Below are 20,830 nucleotides of genomic sequence, written 5' to 3' on the forward strand. Positions count from 1 at the left end.
TCTTTCCTCATTTCTTTTCTTTTTTCTCTCTTTCACAATTGACGTGTTTTGATGGTTGGGAACTGGAGATTAATGTAATTATGTAATATTTGAGGAATCAATGGACATACTGTGTAGGTTGTTTCAAAATCATGTTTAAAATTGTTGATACTTGAAATCTATTAATGTGTCGAATCTGTGTTCCCTCGTATCCGTGAGATGATATATATATATATATATATAAAAAAAATTGAAATTGAGAATAATTTATTGGCGAGTGCTTTTCTCTGTTTTGTACTGTGCTTCCTTGGGTCTCCCTTCCAAACTAGGAACCAGTGTAACACGATGTGATTGAAGCACATAGAAACATTTGTTTTTAATGCAGTGTGTTGTAAGTTGGTGTTTTTCTATTGTATGTTTTTCAAGCTGTGTATTGATTGCACATTTTTAATTGTTTCAGCCCTGACGAAGTTCAGTGTGAACGAAACGCGTTGGCTGAGGAGTCTGTTTTTATGAGAAGTAATAAAATAAAAGAAATTTTGGAATAAGATCTGGAGCTTTCGAGTACTCCTTTTGGTGCACCGTCCCTACATATATGAGCTTCACCCACCTCAACAAAGTGTACACTAAACTTGTGCCAATCAAAATGCCAACGTGTGGATGTGAAACTCCCCAAATGCCCTTATCCAGCTACAGACCATACCAGACTGATATCCTTTGCCTGCATTGAAAACTGTGAACCCCAAAAATGTGAATAACACCACAAAGAACCTGAGTGCATCATGTAGTGTATCTTGCTTTAGACTGGCTGACTTCACATCAGGTCATCCAGTCTGTGTGACAGCCTAGTGCTGTCCCAGCCACCACCAAGCAATGTTCTAAACTGTGGGCAAACACAAAGATAAAGTATAGGGGAAAACTGCTCTCCATAGACACATGGAAAAGACTGGGTATCTCATACCCAGCGCAGCTGGAAGAGGGAGGAAGACCATCCTCCTTCAACATGTTAAAAGCAAAGCACAATTTACCAGACACAGAACTGTACAACTTCCTTAAAATCAAAACAATCCTGTCCAAAGCTAAATTGTCAAAGCACAAACCCTTAATCATCTAATACATGATGAATATCAACAAAATAGGATAGCAGGTATCACACCTATATAAACTACTACGACCCAGCTCCTCCAAACTTATCGATAAAACTATTACATAATGGGAGAAGGAACTCGGTACCACACTCGGCGAAAAGGAACGCCACCTGCTCTGGGCCTCCCCCATGCAAAACAAAATCTCCCCGGCCTTAGCGCAGACTAAATTCTGGCTCCAACACAAAACATACTGGACCCCAGCACACCTGGTGACTCTGGGTCTGAGGGAAAATGACCGGTGCTGAAATTGTGACAAGGACAAGGGGGACTTAGCGCATCTTATCTTCCACTGCCCCAAAGGTAAAAAATGTTGGGAGAAAATATTCACCTTTATAAATAAAGCATTAGACTGCACACTAAAAGCAGGCTTTGCTACTCTCGCCACTGCATTCATGACAACCAAGATCCACTCACAGCAAGACAGAGACCTGTTGGATCTCCTACTAACAGCGGCAGTCAAAATAGTACTCACCAACTGGAAAGACACCTCCAAGGCAACTTTCAAGGGCTAGCTTAACTGGGTGAAGTACCTCTGAGGTGCTGACAACACCGCCCTCCGAAACTCACCATGGAGACATGCCAACAGGGGGATGTGGGCGACCTTGGACGAGCTCTTAGACCCATATGATCCACCATGAATAAACACTAACAAAACTAACAAGTGGCTCTACATCACATCTCCACAGGACTCAAGACTCTGACATGAAGAAAGTAAACTTCTCTATGCTATCTCTGTTGCTTCCAACCTTAATTCCTTCACTTTCATTTCTTTTCCTCTTAAAAACGACAGTGGAAAGGGAGGCAGTCATGCGTATATACTGTGTAACTATACCACCGATAACATAGCCAATGTGGGGGCTATCTGTACGACTATGCTCTGATGTTTATATGTTTTATATTATATGTTTTGAAAAACAATAAAAGATATTTGGAAATTTAAAAAAGTGATTTTACTATCCTAGACAAATGTAGCCCTCTGCATCCTGTATAAAAAATGAAAACCAATGAAGGTCAGAAGTTATTGTTAGGACCACGATCCATAACTCACACAAAAGCCATGCAAACCATAACTCACACACCAAATGCAATGCTCACGACCTCACCCTTAAAAGAAACAGATGCACTACATATGTCGTAAATCATCTTACAGATGAGATTATATATCTTATTATCCTCACCATTTAGACAGAGATGAATAGGAACGTAGCATTTTCTTTTACATGTGGTAATATATATTGGGGCAGCAGGAGGCTCAGGGCAGCTGCATATGACCTGAGCAACAGGGAGTAGTCGCAGGGTCTAGCCTAGGGCCAGATCCTTCTTTCTTTAAGCACCATTTTTTGGGATTTGTGGTTCCAAAGTAGGAACAGTGGTTCTAGGGCAAGTTTGTGACCTGGTTCCCTGGACCACTGCAAGCTTCTTAGACCAGTGCCAGACCACACACCCTGCAACCATGGCTCTGGTTCACGTTCAGCGATTCTGACACAGGTCAGTAAGGCTTGTACAGGAGCACAGCACCAGGTCATGAACCTTCACTTGGGACTGCGGTTCCTATCTTGAAACTATGGAACAAGGTGACAGCACTGAGGTTCGGGGTTCCAGCCACCCGGATCTGCAGATCTGTGACAATATCATTCTTTTTAAATTAAGCATGGGGGCCTTTTGGGCCCCGCCACATTGGCCTGGGAACCAAGGTGCTCTCACCCTGCTCCTCATGTGCCTTTTTTTGCTTTGAGGATGCTGGTACCAAGTCCCAGCTTCCTGCAATTGTGGCCATAACGTTTTTTCCTATGTTGCAGCCAATTAGATTGTTCTGGTATGGTGGATCCATCTTTGGATTGCCATACCAAAATAACTGACCGAACTAGGCTCTCCCTTGGCCATTCAGGTCAGAGTATTTCTTACATTTTAAAGCAGAAGATGTCCATGGATCTAGTACCGAAGATTCTCTACAAATTAACGATTCAGATACTCTAAACTGCGACCTCTACATGCCCAACCTGAGCAACTTTTTGAACACAAATTACTTGTATACTATGTAATAAATTTGCTCCAAACTGAGAAAGGGCACTTCCCTAGGGTAAAGTTCTACCTTCATGTCACATCTGGTGCAATACCTTTCACCAGTTTTTTTCTGTGTCAGAGAGCAAACCTTCTTATGGGAATTAAAATGTGAATTGGAATTTTGGAGCCCCGCTCCCCTTTTTATTGGTCCCTGTTTGATGGATCTGCATGAAACTTGCCATGGAGGTCACAAATTAGATGTGGTTATTTTTGAGAATTTCAGGCTAATTTGTCAAACAATCGCAAAGATACAAAGAAAGCAAAGCATGTCTATCCAGCGGAAACTCTGACTTGATCATAAGAACACTGGTGCTATCACTGGTAGTGTGACATACATCTATGGTTAATTATATTCCTGGTGGGATCAGAAGATACTCAGCATCATTATTCATGTAAGTACGTAGGGAGGTCAGAAGTGCTCCTGCAACTACTTTTAAAGTCTGTTCATCAGATCGACGTTAAGGATGGTCCAGCCTACACCTTGAGCATTCATGACACCCTGATAGGCGAGATGCTGTCCTCATCAAATACCAACCATTGCACAAGCCCAGATGCTGAGGCTTAGCTGTCAAGTAGTCCTCTGTCCTGTGTTCAACGATCCTACCTATGCCCCTGAGAAATTTAAAGTATCCTTGCAAAAGATGCATATGTTGTGTTATACAACATTTTGCATTATGCTATTTTGTACATTTTTCTCCTGGAGAGATTTGTTCAAGCAGAAAATATCTTCCCAAGAGTTATTTCCTGCTACAACTATTCTCCTGAACAATAATCGGTAGTAGTGGTTTCAGTTATCACACATTGTTTGAGCATATATACATTTATAGTGGGTAGAGTATTGCAAACACGGAGCATAAAGATAGTTTGGTGATGCTACAGTTGTTTGGGCACCTTACTATCAAAGGTGTGTACTGACAGACTGGAAAGGTCCAGTCAGTCGAATCATATAATGTTTATAAACCAAAGCACTCAAGCGGTATGGTATCAAAGATACACTGTCCAAACAGTAAGGACTAGTAAATAGCACTGTCCCTGTTTATTGTAAAATATAAACAAACAGATAGTCTTCTGATACAGATGATGTACAACTTCATGTTCTTTGTGGAAGTACAGCCAACACGTGTTTCGTCACTTTGTGACTTTTTCAAGGCTTTTGATAATATATGTAGTAAATAATTCCTTTGTAGAGAGCGTAGTCCAGGAGTAAGTCATTGAATGATCACAGTTAGAGCACAAGAAGAGAGTTCTTATCAAGGGAGAGTTGTTTAAAAAAGGATCCCTATGAATATGGTACGATAGTCAAATGTTGACAAAGATCAGACCAGAGCGATAGTAACCCGATGGTTCTGAAATAGTGGAGTATGATGAGTGCATGTGGTAAAGAGACAAGAAATAGGTCGGGTAGCACACAAAGTACAATTGTTGATATTAGACCCTGGGTGTCTATGGTAAGCTCCCGTCTCCCTGTTCACACTAAGGAGGAGCTTAGCAACACAGGGGCTTGGCTATGCCACTTTTACGGGAGCTTACCATGGGCTCCTGGGTCCAATATCCAGCCACCCGGATCTGCAGATCTCTGACAAAATCGCTTTTCTTTTAAAATTAAGCATGGGGGCATTTGAGGCCCTGCCACAGTGGCCTGGGGACCAAGGTGCTCTCACCCTGCCTCCTCGTGTGCCTTTTTTTGCCTTTGAGTGCTACCTGACCAATTTTCGTCTCTTTACCACATGCACTCATCCTACTCTACTATTTCCGAACCAGCAGGTTACTATCTCTCTGTCTGAACTTTGCCTACCTTGGTCTACCATCTAATATTCATAGGGGTCATTTTTAGCTCCACAACTACCCTCCCTTGATAAGAACCCTCTTCTTGTGCACCAACTGTGATCATTCAATGACTTACTCCTGGACTACACTATCTACAAAGGAATTACTTACTACATATATTCTCAAAAGCCTTGAAAAAGTCACAAAGTGACGAAACACGTATTGGCTGTACTTCCACAAAGAACATAAAGTTGTACATCATCTTTATCAGAAGACTATCTGTTTGTTTATATTTACAATAAACAGGAATGGTGCTCCTTACTAGTCCTTACTGTTTGGACAGTGTATATTTGATACCATACTGCTTTGAGTGCCTTGGTTTCCAGAAATTACACTGTTTGAGTTGCAAAGTAGCATGCTACTCACCAAAAAAGCACTTCAACACCCTATCAGGGTTAGCAAGCATTCTATAAATACAAACCTTTTTCCGTTGTCTGTTCTTCACTATCCTTCTCAATCCAAATAACTGTCTAACATATGCACCACTCGAATTACTTTCATATTGTCACTATACTAATTCAACACTAATCCTTTATGGGTTCCGAATTAGCAAGCTACTCACCAAAAAAGCGCTTCAACACCCCATCAAGGGTAGCAAGTGCTATATAAAAGCAAACCTTTTTCTCTCGTCTATCCCTCCACTATCCTTCTCGATCCAAAAAACGTACTACCATATTGTCCCCCCCCCCCCCTCAAATAACTTTCATATTTTCACTATACTAATTCACCACTAATCCTTTATGGGTTCCAGAGTAGCATGCTACTTGCCGAATCGTTAGGGGTAGTAAACGCTATATAAATGCAATTACATTATGATACAATAAAATACAACTATTCTGTTGGTACCTTGTGAGACCTATTTTTTTTATATGTGGTATGCCCCGCCATGATGCTTTCATACAAGATACCTACAACCTGCATCGCAAGACCTTTGTTAAATTTCCCAATTTTTGTGAAACAAATATGCAGTTTTTTGCACACCCTTGAGTCCAAACTCAGGTTAACAAGTTTTAAGCTGTGTCACCTTCACTTAATCTATGGATCTCATTCCTCCAGTTCTAACAATGACTTCTCTTCCAGGCTGAAACAGACTGCCTCCAAGAATGTGGACATCCCTGATGGCCTGAAGTTGAGCCTTCAGAGAGTGCAAAATAGCAAGAGTTGCTACAGGGCTATGGAAGCTCCTTCATCCAGCTAAGAAAAGGAGAAACCGGCATTGTTTTGTGTGTCACCAACTGGATTCAACATTATGGCAGCAAATGTGCTCGCATGTAAAAACAAAAGGTAAGTAACATACCAGAAAAACACATTTCATGCTAAAAGCACAATTTTGCATAATTTCACAACATTGTCATTAACATTTTGAATAAGAATAGAAAACAATTTCACACACCAATTCACAAATCCTGTGTTTTCCTCACCCCAATATTTATGCATGGGTAACCATAGCTACTCAAGAAAATCACTTTTTATTAAAAGAGCAGTGAACTACACCCAGAAAAGAGCCAACCCGGCCCCACTGCTCCTACCTGTACGGGTCGCGGCTGCTTTTTACCTACTGCCACCCGACTGATAGCGGGAAAGGACAACAGGTTCTGGTCCACCAGCAAATGCGTTACATATTTCATGCAAAACTCCAACTCCGCTATGTAGCGGAGTTAGCGAGTTAGCTACTGCACCCATAACCCGTTGATTAAACAACTTTACCTTAACATGCTAAAAAGCATATAACCAACTCGCAAAGTGAACTTTGAAAACCATTAAGCAATGAGAGAGGTGATGATTGTGGGGTCCCCCTAACCTAGGGGGAGGACCAAGCAGATGCCTTGAACACAAAGAGCATAGCATGCTGAACACATTAGTGGTTGTCCCATTCCCCTAGGACCACCCCAAGCAAAGTTATGGGGAGAAATAGAATGCCAACCAAAGGCCCAGCAAAGCATTATGGGGCGAGGTTCTAGAGTTTATTGAATATTATAGTATTAGCTCTCAGCTGAGCAGGTAGAGCCACTGCCCCTTGAGGAATGTTTTGATATTGGATATTATAATATTCACTGCACTCTAGAATCTCGTCCCATAATGCTTTGCAGGGCCTTTGGTTGGGATTATATTTTTCCCCATAACTGTGCTTTGGTCGTCCTAGGAGGATGGGGCCACCAATAAATCGTTCAGCACGATGTGCTCTTTGTTTTCAATGCATCTGCTTTTTTCTGTCCCTAGGTTTGGGAGGACCCCGAAATTATCACCTCTCTCACTGCTTGCTATTTTCATTTTTGTGAGATGACCACATGCATTTCAGTATGTAATAAGAAAGTTATTTGTTGTTTTATTCAAGATATGTGAGGTTTCTGTTTTATTAATTGGGATGAGACATGTTTATGTTCAATTCTGCAGAGTTCTGCACAGTAGTACTCCGCCAACTTTGCCCACCCCTACTTTTCAAGTCCTGGAAGTTCCACCCCAGGGCTTGCAGCAGCAGAAAAAGGAGGGTAGATTGCAGTTTCGTCAACTAAAATGTTAAGCAGCTCTTGCTTCTGGCCTTTCTATATTGATAAAGTTTTGTTTTTTAACTTTGTTAGCTTAACATTTAGCGAGGTTGGCAATATTATTTCAAATAAAAGGATGACATTGCTACCTGCTGGGCTCAGCAACTTTGCACAGCGTACTTCGTATACACTTCTTCTGGTTGACATCTATGTCTAGCTGCCAAGAGTGTCAGATCCATGCTGCTCTAGTCCAGGTTTTTTCTTCTTTGAATTCTGGGACTTGTAGTCCAGTTTTATGAAGGCGGAAACAAGACTATAAGTCCCAGAATTCTAAGAAAAATTAGGCCTCAGTGGGAATTTAATTACGCCACAGTAACTGGCATATTTTGTGAACAAAATGTACGTTAAATTACTGAGATTATTCCACTACGCCACATCCCATAATTTCCGGGAGGAATTTTAAGGTGAGATGTACCATTCGGGTAATTTTTTAGCGCAAAGCTACAAATACGAACACGAGCAGCAGTGTTTGAACGTGAGCAATCATAAATCAACTCAAAATTGCATTTTTAGGTTGAATTTCTACCCAAACTGGGCAAGCGGGTAATTTTTTGAGTGTGAGATGCATTTTAAGTAACTCCATGCAATTTCCTGTAAATTTGCAGTCATTTTGTGCAAATAAGATACATGAAGTTTCCCAAGTTATGCTCACTCTTAGATAAAAAAAAAACAGACGAAACAGCGCATTACATGTGGATCCAGGAAGCTTTGCAAGGCTATCTGTAGAAGGACACAGTATTTTCATTTAGGGCAGTACATCATAGCATGCTCTACAAAAATATCTCAGATGTGAACCCTACCTTACTAAGTCCATAGTAATCCTAAGGACCAAATGTTAATGGCTAGATTCAATAAAAATATTCCAATGTGAAGTATGCGGAACACTGTCTGGAAATCTGCCTGTGTGTAGCAAGCTGTTTTGGTGCCCTCCGTCACACCCCGTCCAGGCTTTTTATTAGACAGCACATTGCATTCTGGGAATTGTAGTTGTGATTTTAACACTGAACTTATGTACTCAAAAATCCAAGCAGGCAACATACTGTTAAAAAGTCCAGACCAGCTGAAGGCATGACACATGGCAAGGAGTCAATTGGTAATTATGCTGGGGCACAAATGTTTCTTCAGTACAAAGCTCTATACAGCGTGAACAGTTTCCTTGTGAAATCAGAGAGGTGTCCACAATCAAAAGAGTTAGAATAAAAATGCAATGCAATGTGGAAAGAGACTATAAGAATATGCAGTCTCTGAGCTGGAAATCAGTGCTCACTTGGGGTCCCTGAGTGCAGATCACTGTTCAAGGCAGTCATTTGGTAAAGGTTGGGATATAATGTACCCTCTTCTGATGCTCCACTGCTGCCAAAAAATCATCACTCTTTTCCTATATTCTGCAGTGCTTTGAAAGCCCTAGTAAAAGTGTGGGCGCTATGCAAATCATATAAAAGATACCGCCATTGATGAGATAGTCCAGTGAGTTGAATGCCAGCTGCTGCTGCCTCTGTGTGATCTGCATGCAAGGGAGCAGCCATCAATGGGGGAGCAGGTGCAGTGACACTGAGCTTCATGGTAGGAAGGGGGGATCTGATTCTGAACCCTAATTAGCATGCCAACTTATTACTCAACCAGTGGTGAGAGGGACCTGTATCCTTGCCTGCACTCGGGCCCCTGTCACCCTTGCTGTGTGCCCCTGCCAGGGCCGCAGCTTGATCTGTAAGATGGGGGGGGGGGATTCAGGTTTTCCAACAACTCTGCTGGCATATCCTATTAAAATACCTCGAATAATATTAAAATAACCCACATTGTTAAGACCTTCAAAAGAGAGAGAGAGGGAGTAAAATTCCTAGGTGAAATCTGACAGACTTCTCACCATACCGACTGAAAGCACCTGTACCCAACTATTTACCAGAAAATACATTTATTTGGGGGTTGTAGCACACCAGACTCCCTCCCCCCCCCCGGAAGATACGCCCCTGGCCCCAGCCTGATGCAGGGACATATAGCAAGTCTCAGCGAGTTCAACTCATGATTCTAATTTTTGATTGGGTAATAACAATTGCTTATTTAAAAATGCTCTGCATAAAGCACTATAGATAAAAGCGTCACATAAATAACTAATAGTTGATGTTGTAAATAACACTCCTCCTTGGTTCAGTTTGTTGTCGACTGTGCGAAATAGGAGGTAAGAACTTTCACCCAGACGTCCTTGCCTGACCACAAAGTTTGATCCGTGTGACTTACCGTATCTCTAGTGCCTAAATTCTCTCATCTACCTGAAATTCGGAGCATGAAGAAATTGACACACTTCATAAAATGAAGCACATTTACATGTAAATGCCAAGCCAGATGAGTAGCAGAGGTAATTTACAATACAACCCAAGTAAAACTCCTCTTATATCAGATGAATGTACAAGGAAAATGGCAACAAAGGAAACTGATAACACATTGTACCAAAGTAGAAACCAGAAAAACCTTGTGGGAGCACTTGCACACGGAGCACTTTATGCACTACCGGTTGTAATGCACTAGGACACCCTTTTGGCAAAGCACTATGCTCCATTAATGAACTTCTTTTAATTTATACGGTGTTTCTTAACTGCCCCTTAAGAAGAAGTTAGTATAGAATCACTTGTAAAAACCTGGGTATGAAGGACTTTACCAAACTATCAGTCCTAAAGTTTTAGATGATTGTTTTTGTATAGTAAGACGCTTTTATCGATGAACTTTCTTTAAATCAACAATGTTTCCTTTTAGTATTAACTTCTGATTACCTTTCTGTATGGCTTAAGATTGCAAGGATTTTAATTAATCTGCAAACTTACTTACTTATACTGTACCAATGTTAGAAAACACAAGGTTATAGTAATAGACAGTTTTGTTTATGTTTGTTGGTACAACATGTATTCAGGTATTGACATTCATATCACAAATGTATTATGTTGCTAGTACTTTCGTGACATTCACTAATAATATCTTCCACCTGAAAGTTGTTAGTCAGCCATCCAGGGCATGAGTCGGGGGTCCACGCAGTTACACAGCAGCCGCCCACTATTGTCACAGAGTGGACGCCGTCCCCCCTGATAAGAAGTTGGACCCCATAGAACTTGTCCCAGTGTAATTTTTGAGACACCAGGACACGTTCATCAGCTCCTTCACGTTGTCTGCTTACGATTCCGAGCAGCAACATGCAGGCAGCGAGGGGGATTTTTTTCACCTCCAGCTGGGCAACGATAAAGACAGAAGTTAAGGGACCATCAGGCCTCCTTTTGATGGAGTATGGGACTTGAGATGTCCTGGAACCTCGCAAATGCATCAGTGAGGAAACAAAAGGCACAGCTTGTTATCTCTTCACAGGTACTTAAGAGATGCTTGCTTTTTACTTTGTTTTATATAAGTGCAGCACTGTAAGAATGTCAGATGGGTTGGTCTGTCTCAGTATTAACACAAATAACGATTTAAGTAGCACTATTTTATTTGGTTTATAGCGCTACGCATCCCAAAGCAGAGTGTTAGAGCGCTTTACATAACGTACACATTATCCATTCCAAATAAATCGTGTAAATTAATGTACAAGATGTGATAGTGAGGTTTACAAGGTGTAGGAGTCAAATACCCTTCATAGCTCACTGTGGTCTACTAGAAGGATAACAATGTATTAACTGCAAGTAACAAAAGGATCTCTGTATTCAAAGCAGTAATCCACTTACTTATCTACATGAAATAAAAATGTGTGATCTGCATGTCACATGATATGCTTTGCAGGAGACAACTTTTTAAAAAAAGCATATTTGATTGCATTTTCAGTTGGCACATGTTATAACATACATATGTCAGAGCATCACTTCCAGTGAGGTCACTTCCTGTGATGCCATGGGGAATGTCACGCATCGTGATGTCATGTGCTTTGTTGGCACGCGCCATGATGTCACTTACATACTACCTAACTTGGTCAGTCGCCCCACTTTATTTTTATGACTTGTGCCCTGAAAACATCCTGTATCCCCAGAACCTTTGCACCTCCACCCTATGCTTCATAAACTGTGTTTCTACTGGAACAACTTGGTCTCCTCTCACTGACCACTTATGACTCCCTGACCCTATCTCGTAGTGCAGCAGTCACTCTAGGCCCCTCCACCCTGTTGCACCCATGTGCCTTGCTCATTGCTATCAGGTGAGGTTGTCCAATTAAAAAGAAGCAAGACTACAACTCCCAGAATGCATTGATATGTCAAATGAAAACCGAGAACTGGAAAAGTGGTGTTCCGGTGACATGGAATTATCTGGTCACTCTAGCCATGCCAATGTGCTCAGTGGACTCTGTGCCCTGACCTCCTTAATCCTTATGCTTCTGGGCCCTACAGGCCTTCTGCAGCTGTTCCTTCAGGCCCAGGGACACTGACACCTCCACATTCACCCTAGGCCCCTGCCACACTCTACCCCACGTCCAGTGGAATCTGTGGCCTTTAGGTACCAATCTCTATGCCTTGGTGTATATTCCACCGGTCCCAGGCCACCCCATGCTCCTGCATGCTGCCAACTTTACGCAGCTGCTCCATCTGCCGCTACATATACCTATATCTCCCACCGTATGACCCTGTTGCCTCATACTTTACCATGCGGTAATCACCCTTTCTCTACACACCATGTTGACCCTAACCTCGGCTACATTTTGCCCATTTACCCTATTCCACCCATACCCCGAGCCACCCGTGCTACAACAACCTACTGATTCCATGCCTAGGCAACAATGTGCCTTGACACCCAATGCGCTGCCCACCCAAGACCTTTGCAAGCTCGTTTCCGGCCACCTATCTCACTACACCTGCTGTGCTCCCATGCCTAGGGCCTATCGATGCCCCCACGCTGAAACGCCTGTGTGCTGACCACCCTTGACCTTTGCACCCTCTAGTCCCGCCCCCTACCAACCTGAGCATTCCACCTGTCGCTGCCATGACCAGGCCCTGTCCATGCACCTGCACTCTCGAGTCCCAAGGCCAGGGCCACCCTGTCCCATGCTCCCTGTCATGTGCATAGGCCTGACTGTCTCCACGTACCCTGCTGGTCCCGAGCGCCGGGCACCCGTGCCCCCTGTCCATGCACCTGCACTCTCGAGTCCCAAGGCCAGGGCCACTCTGTCCATGCACTCTCGAGTCCCAAGGCCAGGGCCACTCTGTCCATGCACTCTCGAGTCCCAAGGCCACTCTGTCCATGCACTCTCGAGTCCCAAGGCCAGGGCCACTCTGTCCATGCACTCTCGAGTCCCAAGGCCACTCTGCCCATGCACTCTCGAGTCCCAAGGCCAGGGCCACGCTGTCCATGCACTCTCGAGTCCCAAGGCCAGGGCCACCCTGTCCATGCACTCTCGATTCCCAGGGCCAGGGCCACTCTGTCCATGCACCTGCACTCTCGAGTCCCAGGGCCAGGGCCACTCTGTCCATGCACCTGCACTCTCGAGTCCCAAGGCCAGGGCCACTCTGTCCATGCACCTGCACTCTCAAGTCCCAAGGCCACTCTGTCCATGCACTCTCGAGTCCCAAGGCCAGGGCCACCCTGTCCATGCACTCTCGAGTCCCAGGGCCAGGGCCACTCTGTCCATGCACCTGCACTCTCGAGTCCCAGGGCCAGGGCCACTCTGTCCATGCACCTGCACTCTCGAGTCCCAAGGCCACTCTGTCCATGCACTCTCGAGTCCCAAGGCCACTCTGTCCATGCACTCTCGAGTCCCAAGGCCAGGGCTACTCTGTCCATGCACTCTCGAGTCCCAAGGCCACGCTGTCCATGCACTCTCGAGTCCCAAGGCCAGGGCTACTCTGTCCATGCACTCTCGAGTCCCAAGGCCACTCTGTCCATGCACTCTCGAGTCCCAAGGCCACTCTGTCCATGCACTCTCGAGTCCCAAGGCCAGGGCCACGCTGTCCATGCACTCTCGAGTCCCAAGGCCAGGGCCACCCTGTCCATGCACTCTCGAGTCCCAAGGCCACTCTGTCCATGCACTCTCGAGTCCCAAGGCCACTCTGTCCATGCACTCTCGAGTCCCAAGGCCAGGGCCACGCTGTCCATGCACTCTCGAGTCCCAAGGCCAGGGCCACCCTGTCCATGCACTCTCGAGTCCCAAGGCCACTCTGTCCATGCACTCTCGAGTCCCAAGGCCACACTGTCCATGCACTCTCGAGTCCCAAGGCCAGGGCCACGCTGTCCATGCACTCTCGAGTCCCAAGGCCAGGGCCACCCTGTCCATGCACTCTCGAGTCCCAGGGCCAGGGCCACTCTGTCCATGCACCTGCACTCTCGAGTCCCAAGGCCAGGGCCACTCTGTCCATGCACCTGCACTCTCGAGTCCCAGGGCCAGGGCCACTCTGTCCATGCACCTGCACTCTCGAGTCCCAGGGCCAGGGCCACTCTGTCCATGCACCTGCACTCTCGAGTCCCAGGGCCATGGCCACCCTGTCCCATGCTCCCTGTCATGCGCATTGGAATGGCTATCTCCAAGTCCCCTGCCGATCCCCAGCGCCCCCACGCCCTCCAGCCCCCGCACCCCACGCCAGACTCACCCAGCACGAAGTAGGGCAGCTCCGTGTTCTCCAGGTCGTCCACGACGGCGATCTCGCCCGGGAAGTCGTTGCGCACGGAGAAGAGCAGCTTGGGCTCGGAGGCGGACGGGCTCTGCATGATGCTCAGGTCGTTCTCCCGCAGGAAGGGCAGCGCCGACACCGTGATGCTCTTCAGCTTGCACTCCAAGTCCTTGCCGTGCTCCTCGGCGGCTGCCATGGCGGCCAGCAGGGCGCCCAGAGCCAGGAGGAGGCGGCCGGTGGCCCGCCGGGGAGCCATCTTCGAGCTGTGGTCGGCCCTTCCCGTGCGTCGAGCTCCTCGCCGCGTCCCCCCTCGACGGTAGCGGGTTCACCTCATCGAGTGAGCCGCGGAAATGGTGGTTGTTACTGGCAGCAGCCTCCTCTCCCCGCGCCCCCCATCCTCTCGCCTTGCCTCGCTCTTCCGCCTTCCTTTGCGCACAAGATGGAGAGGCGGTAGCGGCGGGCTGGGGACGTCCACCGCACTGGCGGGCGCGGCTCACGGCGCGGGAGCTCTCCGCCCGCTGCTGGTGCTGAAGCCGACAGACAGACCGAGAGGGGCACTCGAGCAGGAGCCGCCGAGCTGGTCCCTCGGCGCGTCAGCGAGGAGCGCTCTCGCCCACCGGCCCCCCATCCACTCCGCCCTGCTCCAGCACCGGTGGAAGCCGAGGGCTGCCTTGCTGCGGAACGGGCTTCCAAACAAGCTGTGGTGGCTACCAGACTAGAGCCGCTCGCCGCATCTGTTACAATTAAATCTCAGCACAGGAAGGCCTTTTCCTCCCTTGGGAGGTCCCGAGCTCCCCTGGGTGGGAAGAGGTGGCGAGTGAGGGGTGTGGGGGATGAAACACAAATGTCAGGTGTGTGAGCAGCTCACCTAATCCTGTTTTTCTTTGTGTTCTGCTACTTGTAGTTTTTCTTTTTCAATTATGAACAATAAATAGGATTGGTAGTCCCTTAATGTTTAGTTAGAAAAAGTTCCTAATAGTATCTTTAGTGTAATTCAATTATTGACCTCGTGAGGATGAAGCCTCGAGTCAGCCCTAGCAGGAATCAAACCATTACCTGGATATTGCACACACCGCTCAGTAGCAAACTGTGGACACTCCGAGAGATCTTACTAAAGCTGGGCAAGGCTCCACCCTGGCTCCGGCTGCATGTTTGGCACTGGCTCGGCTCGTGTTCAATAAGGGCTGGCGAGCCGAAACAGAGCCACGGCCATCGATGCTGCAGTTTCACTCCCTGGCACAGTTTAAAAAGACGAAAACAATAGTTGAATGACAGCTGAGTGGATAAGATATGCAATGGTACTTTTATAATAGTGTGTGTTTGTTGGCATGTGCGTTAGATTGAATTCGTATTTATTAAACACCATGTCTTAATTTAGATCACAAAACAATTAAATATAAAGAATTGTCTATTGGTGTTAGCTGGGAGGAGTAATTTTCCGCCAGTGGCTGTTTTGCTCAATGGGTAAACACAAAACCTCATTTCAAACCTCCCTGTCCCCACGTGACCAAATTGATTTTCTGAGCAGATAATTCCACTTTTTCACTCCCCCGTGCATCAACTTTGAATGTCAAATCCGCGAACACCTTTTAGGAATTCGCTGAAGGCAGTGCTCTATTATTTAAAAACTCACCTTTGTGGTTTAATTTAATAAAAAAGAATGCTGCTCTTCACACAAAATACAGTGGCTGGGGAAAAGGTAATTTATTGTATCTATTATTTTTAACACTCAATGTCATTGCAAAGATGTAATCTAATGTAATAAAGGGAAGCACAAGTGTTCAGGAAATAAACTATTTTTTATTTTGAAAACGTCCTATGATATCTTCACATGCCTTTCGCAGAATATAAATGCCTCTTCAAAGGTGGTAAGCAGTTTAAAAATATCACAATTTATACATCAAATCAATCAATCGATCAATCAATCAATCCACTTTATTAGATTATTTAATATCATAAAAGTACAAAAGAGAAAATACAGAATACACATCCCATAAAAATATTAGAACAATCTGTATATTACGATGATTTTATATCTAAAAAAAGAGCGACGTCTATCAAGATTACAGAAAACCTCAAATCTTTTGATTGCATGGATTGCAAGAACACAAAGAAATAAGCATTTGCAATGCCAATAGGTCTTGTTTTAATGTGACAATGCATGTAAACACAGGCATGCAGAAATTGATTTCCATGTGATAGAACATTAAAGATAGGCCTACAGGCTTTGCCACTACTTGGTAGTAGGTGCTGGCACTAGTGATAGTGTTGGTGGTCTGGCTAATTTTAGTGGTGGTATTGATGATAGTTATTTTGATAGTGTTAGTGGTATTACCATTGGTGGTGTTGGCAAGATTAGTGGTAATATTCATTCATGTAGTAGTTATGGTGTTGTGTTTGTGGTGGTTTTGCTGGTGATGGGGTCACTGCTGGTGATGGTATTGTTGGTGGTGTTGCTGTTGGAATTGGTATTAGTATTGGTGATAATGGTATCAGTAGTGGATTGACATTGATGCTATTGGTGTAGATCTGGCGTTGGTGGTGGGTGGCATTGAGTATAGTGTCATACTGGAGGTAGTGGAGTATTTGTGGTTTTAGCATTGGTGGTCTTGCTGGAAGTATGGGTGTTGGTATTTGTAGTATTTCTGGCATTAATGATGTATTGACTGTGCTGTTGATCGTGAAGGTTTTGGTGGTGGTCATGATATAAGTGATGGTGATATCATTGGTGTTGCTGGTACTCTTGGTGGTTTGCTGTTGGAGGAATGATGTTCATGATGCTGGCATTGGTAGTGGAGTTGTGGTATTGGTAGTAATGTGTTGAAATGGTGGTGGTTTTATTGGTGGTTGTGGTATCAGTCATGTGGCAAAGGTGGTGGCGGTACTAGGAGTGGTGTGGTAGTGGCACTGTGGGATTGGAGGTATTGGCTTGTGCTAGTGATATTTCTGTATTGGATGTGGTGTGATATTGATGGTATTGGTCCAAGTATGGTATTGATTGTGGTGTGTTATTGGTGGTCTGTGGTATTGGTGATCATTTGGTATTAGTGGTATTGGTGGTGGTATTTGTATTGTAGCATTGATATTTATACTGGTGGAGAGATGGTATTGACTGTGTGTGATTGGGTGTGCCATTGGTGGGGAGGTGGTGGCAGTATTGGGAGGGGTATTGGTTGTGGTGGTTTTAGTCTTACTATTGGTGGTGGTAGATCATATTAGTGGTGTTTTTGTATTGAATGTATGTTATAAGGAATTGATGTGACCAAAAGTATGATCATTTAGTGTACTTTTTGGATGTGAAATAGTCCCTCATGCATTGCAATGCAAAAATTCCTTTGAAAGCAAAAATATATAACAAACGAGTAGCAGAACAAAATGAGAAACAAATGCTCCCCTGGCCAACACTAAACAACTCTAGTTTTAAATAATAGGTACAAAAATGGAGCGATAACAAAGATAAAGCTGTCCTAGCCAGACCTAAAACTAGAGTACCTCCCTTGCCCTTGAACAGCCTGACATTTCTCTGTAACCCAGGAGAGTATGCTGCAGGCACCAGGGATAAGCCAAGAATAAATAAGGTTTCTATCTGAATGAATGACAGGGTCATCACCTCAAGCTGTTTATGCTGGAGAAGGGGAGGGGAAGACGCCATGTTGGGAAGTAGCGCACGTTAGTGGGTGGCACCCAGAGACAGGCTCTTCAAAGCACACCAGCATACTGCTGTTGTCTTTGATCTATCTATTGTTCTCACTGCCACGCTATTGCAATCTCGAGGGTTACTGGAAGGATGAAAGTCTGAGTTAACCCTGATGGGATGAATACTTTCAGAAGCTGTCAGTCAATCCCCAGATTTAATAAACTCGGAATGGAATCTATGACTTGCGAGGCGCTCTGTTTTCAGAACACTGCAAGAACTGAGGGATGCAGGCCTCATTCGAGCTGGCTGAATGCGGTGAGACATGACCATCGAAAGGTGGCTTCTCTTACAACTTCAGTCACAGCTTCACTCAAGGCTTTTCTCCCCCAGTCTCTCACTCATGGCTTCTCCCTCACCACACATCTATGCCTGGTACTATCCAGCTCCTAGAGGCTGACATAACAACCAAATACAAACAAAACGAGTAGAAAGATGCAATCACCAGACAAGACATAAAACCCACCCGAATGTCATTATCTCCTTTACAAAGTGCTCCCAAAACACCAGTACCAAAATACCAATAACAATTCATGCAAATCATCTGTATACCCTCATGTGTGAAAAGTAGCGCTAATAAATAAACTGGTTGATTGGCTGATTGACTTATCTGTAACTAGTTAGCATAGCAGAAATTATGAGCCCACTAACAGGACTTATGATGACAGATAAAGCTGATACTTTTCAGGTTGCATAGAAAGTATTAAAAGCTTGAAATGTGGTGCGTTATCGGGTTTGGCAGTTCCTTAAATTGGCGCCTGCCGATTGTATGTCAGGAAATGATATGGAGTATCATCTCCACATCATGGCCAAAATATCCTTCACAAAAATATTGTCCAATTCTGTGCAGTTTTTCTCTTATTAACTCTGACATTTTGGTGATATTTAGGACACTGTGGGGCCTATTCACAAACGGCATTTTGCGGCATGTGAAATAGTACTTCAGTTGTACTACTTATGTACTACAAACAAGCCCGGACTGGCCGTTGCGGGCACCGGGCAATCCCCCGGTGCGCCGCAAGGGTGGGGGCCGGTTTTGGGCCCTCGGGGCCGTTTTTGTTACAGGGCCGTTTTGCAGCAAAATCGGCCCTGTAACAAAATCGGCCGAAAACCGACCCGGCAAAGAGCTCGGTCGCACCCCCAGGGGGCCGGCCGAGCACTTTGCCATGGCCGGTTTTGGTTCTCAGTCCGGCCCTGACTACAAAAGTCTATTGACTTATGGGCGGAGGAGAGTCCATAGGAAATCATGTTAAATAAATATAAATATGTTGAATATACATAAATATATTTTTATATATGCCAGTGGCGATCGGCATTGGGTAGTTCTAGTTAGGTCAGCTGTTCCATAGGAAACATTTTTTTTGTGTTGCTGATAACTTTGGCTCTTTTCGACAAATCTCCACAAAACTTTCCCAAAAGGTGATCTATCAAGCAGGGACCGACTAAAAAGGGGGCGTCCCATAACACAAAATCCTCATGCATTTTCCATAGACTTTTTTAGGCAGGGCTTCAGCAAGAACTGCTGAACGGAATTACACCAAAAATGTCAGGAAGCTAGATCTTGGTAAGCACCTTGTGCATTTTGTGAATTGGTGTAAACCTGTGCACTAGTCTTTTTTCTCTAAAGTAAGAAAAATATTTGTATATCTGGACAGTTGGGTCTGTGAAAGACTCAAGAGATTCTAGCGGGAGCGCTAATTTAAAAATAGAGCATTCTGATTGGCTCGAGGAGCTTTATTTGCCTTGGCCACTTCAATCCCACAGGGGTCAGACTCCTGCTGGAGCGAGCACTCTGATTGGCTGCCAGCAACACAAAAAGAATGTTGTTGGCAGCCATTACATGACTTGGAGACTTAATCGCCTGTCCTGCAGTTAAAATAAAAACGTAAAGGGGCAGGGTAGGGACACCCTGCCCCACTAAACCCTATCGAGGAGGACCCAGAGGGACCCCGGGGACCAAAGTACAAAAAGAATCTGCATTTTTTGCTGCAAACTCGCAAGATTCCCACAGGACCAGGGTAAAAAGAAAATGGAGGCTGGGCCCCATTCTTCAATTATAGGCCCCAGGGAGCCCACCCAAGGGGCCTCATTTCATAAGAGGAAGGGGGCGTGAGGCCCCCTCCCCAAGCCTACCCCAGAGGTCAAAAGGTACAGTTGTTCATTAAAACACAGTGCGAAGCTGCAGTAGAACACCGGGGAATCCACTGCTACTGTTATGCGTACGATCTACTAAAAATATCAAACTTTATTCTCACATGACTGAGGAAGATAGTGTGAACTTATAGAAAATTTGCTAATCATTTCAGCTTCTAGAGCACCTTCCATAAACTCTATCAGAAAATCATGAAAGAAAACAGTTTTCAGACAAACATGGTTCATCATATCCCAGCAGAGGATCAGAACTTACCGAAATCTTCAAAATTAGTACAATACCACAAACAAATGATTATATATTTTGACTAAAATCGTCTATCACCCTGCTCCTTTTTGAGACCCTAAAAACATAGTATTCACTAAAACGCATTTTTACTGGGGGCCATGTCTCGAGTTCTGTGAAGGCTACCTGAACATGTCGTCCATGTTGCAGCCAGCCAATCAAGGAGGGGTCCACTTGAGACCCATCCTCCACATGTCAATGCGGGTCAGGGGTATTTATTTTTCATGTATTTTTAGGACACCAAGTGCATGTTCCTGAGTTTTAAAATGGCTGCCATAACATATTGTTCATGTTGTGGCAAGCTGTTGGACCTGCGATGGGCAAGCCCAGCACAAAGGGGGTAGCTTGGCTCAAGTGACAAGGCAAGTGAAGGCTGTAGTGTTAAGCCGGCTCTGACCCAATAATAACTCCTTGTACATCCACACCAAAAAGAAGGACACCACACCACTGCTGTAGAAAAATACGATTCCTTTATATAAAAGTTCTTTGTTGTAAATAGGGTTGACTGGGAAAGCACATATACATTTCTTGTGGTCATACAGTTCTGGTAATAAATAGTATTAATAAAT

General features: G+C 44.8%; 1 protein-coding gene across 1 annotated transcript in view; it reads right to left on the reverse strand.

Annotated features, from left to right (window-relative positions):
- ASTN1 (astrotactin 1) overlaps positions 1-14,386 on the reverse strand; it is a 751,257-nt gene extending 736,871 nt beyond the window's left edge. Inside the window, exon 1 of the mRNA XM_078659225.1 lies at positions 14,110-14,386. Within this exon, the coding sequence (XP_078515351.1) occupies positions 14,110-14,386 (277 nt within the window). The remainder of the gene's footprint in view (positions 1-14,109) is intronic.
- Between the last annotated feature and the right edge of the window lie 6,444 nt (positions 14,387-20,830).

The sequence above is a fragment of the Lissotriton helveticus genome, chromosome 1_1 (assembly GCF_964261635.1).
Source record: "Lissotriton helveticus chromosome 1_1, aLisHel1.1, whole genome shotgun sequence".
Classification (NCBI taxonomy): Eukaryota; Metazoa; Chordata; class Amphibia; order Caudata; family Salamandridae; genus Lissotriton; species Lissotriton helveticus.